Raw genomic sequence first — 13020 nt, forward strand, 5'->3', positions numbered from 1 at the left:
TGGTTATTTCTGGAGGGTCCAGAGAAGGTTTATGAAAATGATTGCAGGACTGAAAGTATTGATGTATGAAGAGCATTTGATGGCTTTAGGCTTGTACTTGCTAGAATTTAGAAAAATGAAGAGGGAATCTTATTAAATCTACCGAAGATTGAAAGGCCTAGAAACAGTGGAGGTGGAGAGGATGTTTCCAATAGCAGGAGAGTGTAGGACCAAAGGGAACAGTCTCAGAACAGAAGGATATCCCTTTACAGCAGAGATGAAGAGTAATTCCTTTAGCCGGAGAGTGGTGAATCTATGGAATTCATTGCCACAGAGAGCTGTGGAGGGCAAGTCATTGGTATATTTAAAGCCAAGGTTGATAGGTTCTTGATTAGTAAAGGTGTCAAAGGTTACTTCTCACCACATGACTGATGGTCACTGTTCTTATCAACAGGTGACCGATGGTCACCGTCCTTATCAGCTGACCAATGATGACCATCCTTCTCATCAGCTGACCGATGGTCACCGTCCTTTTCGAATTTGAGCTGAAGATCTGCTACTCATTATTATTAATCGATCTTCCTCCCTCTCACCAGTTAGTTGATAGACACCCATTCCCACATTGCTCTTTTGACATACACTCTATCTCCTCACTGGTGCTGGCTTATCACCACTGACAAATACTGGCTTCTCTTGGTGGTCTATTAAAAATGTTGAGCCGCTGTAGTTCCACTGATGGGCATTGCCCATTCAAACTGCTTTATTGTCTGGCAGAGACCTCTCTAAAGTGCCATTGACTTTACTTATTTATCCACCAACAACTGCAAACCTCTCTCTCATACTGAACGCCAAAGGTGTAAAATATAATGGAAAATCTGTAACTTTAAAGTCATAATACTGAATAGAATTTTTTTTTTGGATGCTGCTGTGCCAAGACTTTACCAGTAATGTGATGTGAAATACTTTCCCCAAAGTTATTAAACCATTTCGCTCTCTCTTCACAACGAATGCAAAGCTCTAAATTGACCATATAAACACAAAAGATTCTGCAGATGCTGCAAGTCTTGAGCAGCACACACAAAAATCCAGAGGCACTCAGCAAATCAGGCAGCATCTACATAGGTTGACATTTTGGGTCAAGACTCTTCATCAGGACCGGAAAGGAAGGGGGCAGAAGAAACTGAGGGGAGGAGATGAAGTGTACATGCTAGCAGGTGATAGGTGAAACTAGGTGAGGGGGAAGGTGGTTGGAAAGGCAAAGATGGAATGATGTGTTAAGCTGGGAGGGAATAGATGGAAAAGACACCGTAATTACTTTGCTGGTTACTGAATTAAGTAGACATTTGAAATGATGATGATGGTAGAAGTTTGCTGCTCATACTGAAGGTTTTTCACTAGTCATGTGCCATAGTGTTGGTGCCAATGTTGCTCATCAATTATGTAATGACTTCTATAAATGATTATGAAACCAGGACAAACAATCTTATGTAGTATCAGAATCAGGTTTATTATCACCAGCATGTGTCGTGAAATTTGTTAACTTAGCAGCAGCAGTTCAATGCAGTACATAATCTAGAAGAAGAAAAAGAAAAAAATAAGTACCGGTAAATCGATTACAGTATGCGTATATTGAATAGATTAAAAATTGTGTAAAAATGAAATTAATATATATTAAAAGAGTGAGGTAGTGTTCATGGGTTCAATGATGGAACCAGATGGCAGAGGGGAAGAAGCTGTTCCTGGATCACTGCGTGTGTGCTTTCAGGCTCCTGTACCTCCTTCCTGATGGTAACAGTGAGGAAAGGGCAGGATTGTGGGAACGATGGTGTTAAATGCTGAACTATAGTCGATGAACAGCATCCTGACATAGGTGTTTCTATTGTCTTGGTGGTCTATGGCCGTGTGAAGAGCCATTGAGGTTGTGTCTGCCGTTGACCTATTGTGGCGATAATAAACTATAAATGATTATATAATTGAAAATGTACGTGTTTGCTAATGACAGGTACCAATGTAGACAGTGAAAAAGGTGGCTAAGGATTACAGGAGTTTCTTGTTCGGGAAGATATATGGGCAAAGGAATGGCAAATGGTGTTCAATTCAGATAAGTGCGAGGTGTTGGAGTTTTGGAAGTCCAACCAGGGTGGGAGGTTCATAGTCAACAGTAGGGTCCTGGGGTGTGTTGAAGAGCAGAGAGGTATATGAGTAAAAGTGCATAGTTCCTGATGAAATTGTTGTCACAAGTAGACATGGCAGTGATGAAGGTGTTTGGCCCTGGCCTTCATCACTCAGGGTGCTGATTACAGGATTTGGGATGTTTTGTTGCTGTTGTATAAGACTTTGCTGAGGCTATACCTGAGGACTATGTACAATTTTCATCACTCTGTTATAGGAAAGACATCAGTTAGCTGGAACTTGTGCAAAGAATTTTTATGAGAATATAACCAGGCCTGAGTGATATGGAGAGGCTAGCCAGGCTAGAACTTTATTCCTTGGAGCAATGCAAACTAAGGATTGGCATTATAGGTGTGTATAAAATCATGCAGAGCATAGACAGCATAAATACACACAGTCATTTTCCCAGGGAAAGCAAATCAAAAAACTTAGAAGTCATAGATTTAAGAAGAGAGAAGAAAGATTTAGAAGAGCTCTGAGGGGCAACTTTTTCATGTAGTGGGTGGTGCGTATATGGAAAGAGGCACAAGAGGAACCTGTTGAGGCAGGTACAATAACCACATTTAAAAAACACTTGGGCAATGTGTACCTAAGAAAGGTTTAAATGAATACGTGTCAAACACAGGCTGATGGGATGAGATTAGCTGGACAACTTAGAATTGGGCTGAAGTGCCACATTACTCCATGATCCTATCAATCTGAATCATTTTTCTGTAGGACATTCCCAGAGTTCTGGACAAGATTTGCCCCGCATTTACCATCAGTCGCTGCTGCTTCTTGGTACAGAAGTCACGGGAAGCCACGGCTCGGGTGGTGGTTTGGAGAGAGATTGGGATACTCCGAAGCTACACCATGGAGAGCACGTTTTGCGGCTGTGATCAGGGCAAGTACAATGTGAGTGAAAGTTCGTGGCTGCTTGCTCCAGTCACATTAATTGAGGTGCTCATCAATCCAATTTGGGCACCTTAATGTAAAATTTCAAAAAAAAAAATAGAAAAAAAGTGGACATGATAATTGGAAGGGGTATGAAGGGTTATGGTCCAAGTGCAAGTCAATGGGACTGGGTAGAATAACTGTTTAGGGCAGACTATACTTGTCTCAACAGTTTCCTCTTGCACCTCAGTCCCTATATGCACCACCCACTGCATGAAGAAGTTACCCCTCAATATTTGTCCTCTCTCCTTGAATCTATGCCCGCTAGTTTTTGCCCTCCTGGGAGAAAGACTGTGTACTGAAAGGCCTCCTTCTGTGTTCTATGACTCCATAATCCAATAATGTACAAGTGGGCAGAAGTGAGGGAGGATCAGAAGATTATGTAAGATTCGGTCATATTTAAAAAGAAAACGAAATGAAATTGTACCTGTCCATGGCTAGGAATGATATTGAAAGAGATGTGGGAATCTTAGTGCTCAAGATATCATTGAGCAGAGCAACATTCATGAACAACACTGAGGGAAAGCTGCATTCAAACTGTGTGCAATACTGATCCAATCACTTTTTAAGTTGGCCATAGGAGCACTCATGGGTTTAATCTCATTTCTGGGACTTGGCAGAAAAAAAAATGGCTGACAGTTTAGTGCTGGACTGTTGGTTGTGCTACTCTTTGGAGACGTTAAACTGAGGATAAGTCTGCTCCCCATTCTGAAGAGTTTCACCAGAATATTGCCTGGATTACAGGGGATTAGCTTTAAGGGCAGGTTGGATCTTTTTCAGTAGAGCATTGGAAGCTGGGGATGACTCTTAATAGAAACATACGAAATTACGTGCATAAACAGGGTAGATAGCGTCTATTTCCAAGGGTGGAAATACAAATACTTAAAGGGTAAAGGTTAGCTGTATTTGTCACATGTACATTAAAACATAGAGTGAATTGTGTTGTTTTACATCAGTCACCAATACAGTCCAAAGATATGCTGGGGTGGCACATTGGTCTCACCATGGTTCCAGCACCAACATAGCATGCCCACAACTTACTAACCCTACGTGTCTGGAATGTGGTGGGAAAATGGAGTACCTGGAGGAAACCCACGTGGTCACACGGAGAATGTACAAACTCCTTGCAGATAGCAGCAGGAATTGAACCACAATTGGTCATCACTGGCACTGTAAACTGAATTCGCTAACTGCTCAGCCAACATGCTGTCCCATAGACTTAAACCATAGCTTTAAGGAGAGGGGGAGAGTTTAAAGGTGGTTTATACAATACGTTTTTTTTTACACAACAGTTGTGCTGCCTGGAATGTGATGCCAGGTAAGGTGGTGAAAGCAGATACAATGGCAACGTCTGAGAGATATTTAGAGAGGCACATGAATGGGTAGGAATGAATAGATATAAACTATGTGCAGATATATGCATTGTTTAAATTGGCTTGATGGTAGGCACAGACATTACGGGTTGTAGGGCCAGTACTTGAGCTGGACTGTTCTACACTCTCAGCTCTGTCTTCTGTCTGAAACACCTGTAGAAGAATCACAAGGAAGAGTAGGGGAATTCACGCCAGCAATCTGCATTTTCTGTACTGTTAGATTCATTCCATTGCACATAAGTGTTATAGTAGGTGTATAGGCGAGGCTTTGAAAAGAACTTGCTAAATGAAAGCTTTTCTCTTTAGTTTTTCAAACCTAAGTGCAAGGGAAATATTTTTAACACTGGAGATGGGAGAGAGCAGATTGATCAGGCTCTGCAGCAATGTGGGAAGACTAGCAAAACGGTTGCTTTTCAATTTTGAAAGAAGTTAACCCAGGATCTGGTTTTACGAAGGTAGAAGCCAGATGGTTTGGTTAAGGGATCGTAAATCTGAAAATTGCTTGATAAAGCCATGCTGTAGGGGTTACTTGAGAAACGAACCAAAACTGCTGAGGGACTGTGAAGGAATTAACACTTGTGTGACCTGCTTGCAAATAACTGAGTTGCAGGTCAAGAAAAAAGTCTTTTATTATGAAACCAGCACAAACAAACAATCTTATGTAGTATCAGAATCAGGTTTATTATCCCCAGCATGTGTCGTGAAATTTTTTAACTTAGCGGCAGTAGTTCAATGCAATACATAATATAGAAGAAAAAGAAAAAATAAGTAAATCAATTACAGTATGCGTATATTGAATAGATTAAAAATCGTGTTAAAACAGGAAGAATATATATTAAAAAAGTGAGGTAGTGTTCACGGGTTCAATGATGGAACCAGATGGCAGAGGGGAAGAAGCTGTTCCTGGATCACTGCGTGTGTGCTTTCAGGCTCCTGTACCTCCTTCTTGATGGTAACAGTGAGGAAAGGGCAGGATTGTGGGAACGATGGTGTTAAATGCTGAGCTATAGTCGATGAACAGCATCCTGACATAGGTGTTTGTGTTGTCCAGGTGGTCTAAGGCTGTGTGGAGAACCATTGAGATTGTGTCTGCCATTGACCTATTGTGGCAATAATAAACAAATGAAAGTAGTGTAAAGTAGTGAGACTAATGAAATGAGAGTAACTAAGTGGTCAACAAAACTATTCATTCCCTGGTTCACTCCCTCTCTAACTAAATTAAAACTACCAATGACAAAGTGTGAATATGTGACTATACACTTTTGCTTCTACCACACCCAACCCACATGACAAATTACCACAACCCATAATAAACGCTCAACCCAAAACACAATAAAGACAGACAGAAGATAGACACATGGCTCCTACACGTGCATTTAGTACTGACTTCTTTAGGCACAGGATGATCTATCTACATATGAAATGATTCCTGACCAGAGAACTAGGGGTGAAACCCTCTGAATGATTGATTACTATATTAGATTATTTTGTGCTTAGATGGGCTGAATGGTATTCATCCATCAGAACTACCCTCATTCAAACACAATGCACTGAAATTTCCTCATCAGTCTAGAAATAGTTGCCTGGGAAGAATGTGGATGGCAAGTTGTCGGAAGGTCTCCGGTCTCCAAGGGAAGACCTTTACTTCCTCCAATATCTCATCAATTATCTACATGGACAAAAAGTCAGATGGCTTCTGATGTAGCCATTATAGTTTCATTGGAGGAACATGAATGAAACACTTATTCTATTGAGCATTGCCACCGATACCTTGTTCAGAAAAATTACACTTCCTATCAAAATGAGAGGCTCAGGAGACACCATTATCAATAACTCTTTACGCTTCCCGAGATGTTTTGATAGGAACATGGCCCATTAATAATGAATAGGATGTGCACCGGGCAGATGGTGTCATCTCATCTACTCCCGAGGGTGTACTCCACCTGATAATAAACTGTTTCACTTTTAAAGGAATGTTTCCTGCTGCATTGTGATTCACCAGATTTATGACCTTCAAAAATGACAGAGAGCTCTCAACTTCCTTCTGTTGAGTGAGGAACTATGGAACAGAATTTTGCCTTGGAATTGGGACTATGCCATCAGCATGTGCCCTGAATGAATTCCCAACCTTGGGCCTTAGATCACATTTGAGTGTGGTGAAGGGACATCGGTGTGCCTCCATGAGCTTTATTTGAAGATTAATAAATATTGGTGCCCCTGCTCCTTCCCTTTCTCCCATGGTCCTCTGTCCTCACCTATCATACAGTATTCCTTCTTTTTCAGTCCTTTATTGCTTCCAACTATCACCTCCAGCTCCTCACTTTATCCCCCTCCCCCACCCACACAATTTCCCCCTCACCTGGACTCATCTAGCACCTGTCCACTGGTGCTCCTTTCCCTCCTCCCAGCTTCTTATTCTACCTCCGTTCGCCTTCCTTCCCAGTCCTGATGAAAACCAACTTTTTATTCTTCTCCATAGATGCTGCCTCATCAACTGAGTTCCTCCTGCATTTTGTATGTGTTGCTCTGGATTTCCAGCAATTGCAGAATCACTTGTGTCTATAATAAATATCAAAGTTCAAAGTTTATTATCAAAGTCCATGTAGGTCGCCATATACAACCCTGTAATTCATTTTCTTGGGCTGTGGATGGTGACATATCGAAACTTCGATAATCAATTTAATTTGAACTTTGAACTTTGATATTTATCAGAGACACCAGAGATTCGGCAATTGCTGGAAATCCAGAGCAATACACACAAAACGTGGGAGGAACTCAGCAGATGAGGCAGCATCTATGGATATGAATGAACAGTCGGTGTTCATCGAAAAAGGACAGGAAGGAATCTCCGTCCTTGCTGGCAGTGCCTGATGGTTAACCCTTGGGATAGAGTAACTGGGTGGAGTAAAACTGAGCTGAATGGGCATCTGGCATCCTGGAATTGGAGGAGCTTTGCTGGATCCACTGGAATGATAATCCAAATTCTGAATAAACACCAACTTTCGATCAACTGTCAGAAGTTGCTTGAGGAGAAGCAGAGTCAGGCTACTCAGCATAACCCTATCCTTCTGACATAGGCTGACCACGATTCTGTTTCTCTTTCCACGGATGCTGCCCGACCAACTGAGTGTTTCAGTTTTATTTCAGAAGTCCAGCATCTGCAGATTTTAATTTTTTTCTCCTCAACCATTTTATGCCAGGAGATCCATAGTAGATGATGGGCCACTCCTTCAAATACATGAAGGGTCCTACATTTGCCTCAGGTGGTTAGAAACATAGAAAATAGGTGCAGGAGTAGGCCATTCGGCCCTTTGAGCCTGCACTGCCATTCAGTTTGACCATGGCTGATCATCCAACTCAGAACCATGTACCTGATTTCTCTCCATACTCCCTGATCCCTTTAGCCACAAGGTCCATATCTAACTCCCTCTTAAATATAGCCAATGAACTGGCCTCAACTGTTTCCTGTGGCAGAGAATTCCACAGATTCACCACTCTCTGTGTGGAGAAGTTTTTCTTCATCTCGGTCCTAAAAGGCTTCCCTTTTATCCTTAAACTGTGACCCCTCGTTCTAGACTTCCCCAACATTGGAAACAATCTTCCTGCATCTGGCCTGTCCAATTCCTTTAGAATTTTATACGTTTCAATAAGATCCCCCCTTCAATCTTATCAGGGACACCCTTAGAGGGCAAAGAATATGCACAGAGACACTTTGGCTCAATGACATCCTAGTTCAACGTTCAGATATATTACCAAAGTATGTGTACCATATGTAACCTTGAGATTCATCTTCCTGCAGGCACTCTCAAAACAAAGAAACACAAATGAATCCACGAAAAACTGTACACAGCAAAGACTGCCACACGTCGAGTGTACTAAAAAGGACAAATTGCACAAATAGTTCAAAAAGTAAACAAATAACAAATAGAATATAAACTGCAGAGACCCCGAAAGTGAGTTCATGGGCTGCAGAGCCAGTTCCGCGCTGAGGCGAGTGAAGTTGGTCCAGGAGCTTGAGTGGCCACAATACAACAACTGCTCCTGACCTGAGCAGTGTGGCTCCCAGGAATCCTGCACCTCCCGCCCAGTGGTCGTAGCAAGAATACAAGGAGACCAGTCAAATGCAGGCTGAACACCTGTTCATTTTCTGCTCTTGGCCTCAACGACTTTAATCTTGCTCAGCACTTTAACCAGCTGAGAGTAACAAAGCCGAGCACAGGCTTATCTTCTAATGTCGACTTCCACCCCCATCCCGGCCATTCTACCATTCCTGAGAGTTCAGTTTTCCACTTCCCCCAGGACACTGCAAAATCATCAGTTCATTCAGACAGTTCAAAGGTACATTCCTCAAGGGAAATTATGGGTTGCCGATTGCAGCAATCACAGCTCAGTAATATATATATTTATTTTTTATTGAGATACAACACAGAATAGTGCTTCCTAGCTCTTTGAGTTGTGCCGCCCAGCACACTCATGGGATTAATCCTAGCTCAATCATGGGACAATGTACATCCCACCAATACACTTCTTATATATCTAGTGTAGTATCTAGTGGGCTGGCTGGTGGTGTAGTGGCATCAGCTCTGGACTTCAGATGGTCCAGAGTTCAAACCCAGCCAAGCCCCAACCAGGGCAACAGCAGTATCTGCACGGAAAACATAGAAACATAGAAAATAGGTGCAGGAGTAGGCCATTCAGCCCTTTGAGCCTGCACCGCCATTCAGCATGATCATGGCTGATCATCCAACGCAGAACTGTGTACCTGCTTTCTCTCCATACCCCCTGATCCCTTTAGCCACAAGGGCCATATCTAACTCCCTCTTAAATATAGCCAATGAACTGGCCTCACCTGTTTCCTGTGGCAGAGAATTCCACAGATTCACCACTCTCTGTGTGAAGAAGTTTTTCCTCATCTTGGTCCTAAAAGGCTTCCCCTTTATCCTTAAACTGTGACCCTTCGTTCTGGACTCCCCCAACATTGGGAACAATCTTCCTGCATCTAGCTTGTCCAATCCCTTTAGAATTTTATATGTTTCAATAAGATCCCCCCTCAATCTTCTAAATTCCAGCGAGTATAAGCCTAGTCGATCCAGTCTTTCTTCATATGAAAGTCCTGCCATCCCAGGAATCAATCTGGTGAACCTTATTTGTATTCTCTCTGTGGCAAGAATGTCTTTCCTCAGATTAGGGGACCAAAACTGCACACAATACTCCAGGTGTGGTCTCACCAAGGCCTTGTACAACTTCAGTAGAACCTCCCTCATCCAGTACTCGAATCCTCTTGCTATGAATGCCAACATACCAAGAAAGGCCTGGCAATCTTCCATATCTTCCATATCTTGCCATGAAAACCCTGTCCTTGAGGTCACGAGGAGTTGGACTCAATTTAACAACTGAACAACAACAAATAGTATCTACTAGTTTTGTGAGTTGCCCGCAAGATGTTGCTGTAAGTTGCCAGCGCCATCTTGGACAGGCAAGTGTACGTCCATTTTTAAATCAAATTAATTTAATTTAAATTAATTTTTAAATGAATCCTACCCTAACACATTTATCATTCCCACCAACTCCTCACGAGATTCCACCACTCATCTGCACGTGAAGCAAAACTTACCTTGGTTAATTAATCTGCCAGGCCACACATGTTTGAGATCATCATAGCTTGCCACACCAGACAGCCAGCCAATCCAGTGTTGTTTGGTTGATGTTGAGCAGGTCAGTGTCAGCTAAATCAGGTGGGAGTGGGCTGATCTGCCCCACACAGGTGCACAGAATTCTGCAGGTGCATAGCAGAGTGCTAGGGCATTTGATCTAAGTGTGGGAGCATTGACAACCTCATTTCGTGCCTGCTAATTTTTTCAATAGAGAATTGTGAGAGCCAACTTTCCCTCGGAGTTTTTGAATGTGGGTGGCAAATGAGAGTGCCAGACCAAGTGATCCAGTGGGTGATAAAAGGATAAACCCTCGGCCCACCGGAAACTATGTTTGGGATGTGGAAGGCACCTGGAACACCAATAGGAAAGGCTCCCAGTCACAGCGACAATGTTGAAACTCTACACAGAGAGCACCAGAGGTCAGGAGTGTTCGCTCTGGTAACTGCACTATTGTTACCATCAATTGTTGAGCATTTTGTCAGGTTTGGAGGTATGCTGGATGGGAAACAATTTAAAGCAGGGGTTCCCCATCTTGGGTCTATGGACCCCTCAGTTAATGGTAAGGGTCCATGGCATTAAAAAAAAAATGTTTGGGAACCCTTGATTTAAAGCATCCCTTTCCCTTATGTAGTAAACTTAATTTGGAAAATAAGAAGTAATTGTCTTCAGCTGCACCTGAAGGCATTCTCAAAGTAGATCTGCAAGAGTAATGTAAATAAAGTAAGTCTAAGCAAAGTTACACTATGTTCTAGAATCGACAGACCCTCGTGACCCATGTCTGAACCCACTGACAGACAGTCAAACAGTGGAATTTGAACCCTCAGCCCATGAGCCATATGAAGTTAATTAATTAATTAATTGGTTTATTTAAACAGTTATTACATTTTTTTAATTGGAATATGTTTGATAAATACTTGACCGTGTGGAAATCAGTCATAACAGAGTATGGACTGCAATTCCAGATTGCACTCCCATCAGATATCTGGTATCAAATTTATAATTGAATACGTGGGATGTTATTTACATGGGTGGAGCTCATGTTAATACTCGACAACAGAGCGCGGCCCCTCAGGCAAGTAGACTGAATATCTCTGCTGTACTCCTCCTTCCCTTTATTCCATAGTACACCGTCCACTCCTAGCAGATTCCTCCTCCTTCTGCCCTTTTTCTCTTCCACCTATCAATTCCCAGATTCTTACTGCTTCCTGCCCAACTGCCCCCTCAGGTGGGCTCACCTATTACCTGCCAGCTTGTACTCATCCTCTCCACCACCATCTTACTCTGGATTCTGCCCCTTCCCTTCCAGTCCTGATGAAGGTTCTCAGCCTGAAACGGTGCCTGTTTATTTTCCTCCATAAACCTGCCTGACTTGCAGAGTTCCTCCAGCATTTTGTGTGTGTTGATTTGGATTTCCAGCAATCTGCTGGACCTTCTGTGTTGATGAAGGGCCTCGTCCTGAAACATCAACTGTTTATTCTCCTTCATAGATGCTGCCTGATCTACTGAGTTTTCTCCAGCATTTTGTGTCCTGGATATTACCCAAGATGGAAATGACTAATTTTACACCATTCTGCAGCTTCTTTCAATCCGGTGCTGTAGCCACCCGCATACCCTACAGTGATGTCAGAATGCTCTCTACAGTACATCTGCAAAAGTTTTCGAGTGTTTTTGGTGATAAACCAAATCTTCACAAACCCCTAATGAAATATAGCCACAGTTTTGCCTTCTTTATAGCTGCATCGATGTGTTGGGATTTACATCATATGCAGAATCTCTTGGGTTGGTGAAGGCTCTTGACCCGAAACGTCAACTGTTCATTCTCCTCCATAGACGCTGCCTGACCTACTGAATTTTCTCCAGCATTTAGTGAGTGTGTTTCTCACTGCTATAGAGGAAGACCAAAGCTGTGAATTGCTAATGCTTCAGTCACAGTTTGTGGAGTCCTCTGTCAAAAACTCTGAAAGTAGTTGAATTACTGCAATGTTGCGTCTGCAACTTTCACTGAATCAGAATCAGTACAAAGCAATACATGATAAATGAAGAAAATGAATAAATAAACTAATTACAGTAAATATATATGGTATATGTGTGTGTGTGTGTGCTTATGTACTTACGTACAGTGCCTATAAAAAGTCTTTTGTCATTGATTGACAGAAAAAGACTATCTTATCAAAGTGAAAACAGATCTCTACAATGTCATCTAAAACACAAAATAACTGATTGCATAAATATTCACCCCCTTTAATATGACACACTAAATCTTCAGTGGTGCAGCCAATTGGTTTTAGAAGTCACGTAGTTAGTTAAATGGAGATCACCCATGTGCAGTCAAGGTGTTTCAATTGATTGTAGTAAAAATTCACCTGTATCTGGAAAGACTCACTGCCAGTGAGTCAGTATCCTGGCAAAAACTACACCATGAATTCAAAAGAACACTCTTAGCAGCTCTGCAAAAAATGTTATTGAAAAGCACATGTCAGGAGATGGAAGCAAGAAAATTTCCAAGTCACTGAATATCCCTTGGAGTACAGTTAAGTCAATCATCAAGAACTGGAAAGAATATAGCACAGCTGTAAATCTGCCTGGAGCAGGCTATCCTCAAAAGCTCAGTGACCATGCAAGGAGGAGGCTATCAAGAGACCTGTGACAACTCTGGAGGAGGTACAAGCTTCAGTGACTGAGATGGGAGAGACTGTGCATACAACTGTTGCCAGGGTGATTCTCCAGTCGCAGATTTATGGGAAAGTGGCAAAGAGAAAGCCACTATTGAAAAAACCCAGATGAAATCTCAACTGGAGTTTTCCAGAAGGCATGTGCGAGACTCTGAAGTCAGCTGCAAGAAGATTCTATGGCCTAATGAAACCAAAATTAAGCTTTTTTGCCATTAAGCTAAATGATAATGTTTGGCA

General features: G+C 42.2%; 1 protein-coding gene across 4 annotated transcripts in view; it reads left to right on the forward strand.

The window, feature by feature from the left end:
• Positions 1–13020, forward strand: part of agbl1 (AGBL carboxypeptidase 1) — a 249996-nt gene that overhangs the window by 144249 nt on the left and 92727 nt on the right. For all 4 annotated transcript variants that reach the window (XM_073033207.1, XM_073033206.1, XM_073033209.1 and 1 more), the window contains one exon: positions 2869–3045. In XM_073033207.1, coding sequence (XP_072889308.1) covers positions 2869–3045 — 177 coding nt within the window. The remainder of the gene's footprint in view (positions 1–2868; positions 3046–13020) is intronic.

The sequence above is a fragment of the Hemitrygon akajei genome, chromosome 30 (assembly GCF_048418815.1).
Source record: "Hemitrygon akajei chromosome 30, sHemAka1.3, whole genome shotgun sequence".
In the NCBI taxonomy this organism is placed as follows: domain Eukaryota; kingdom Metazoa; phylum Chordata; class Chondrichthyes; order Myliobatiformes; family Dasyatidae; genus Hemitrygon; species Hemitrygon akajei.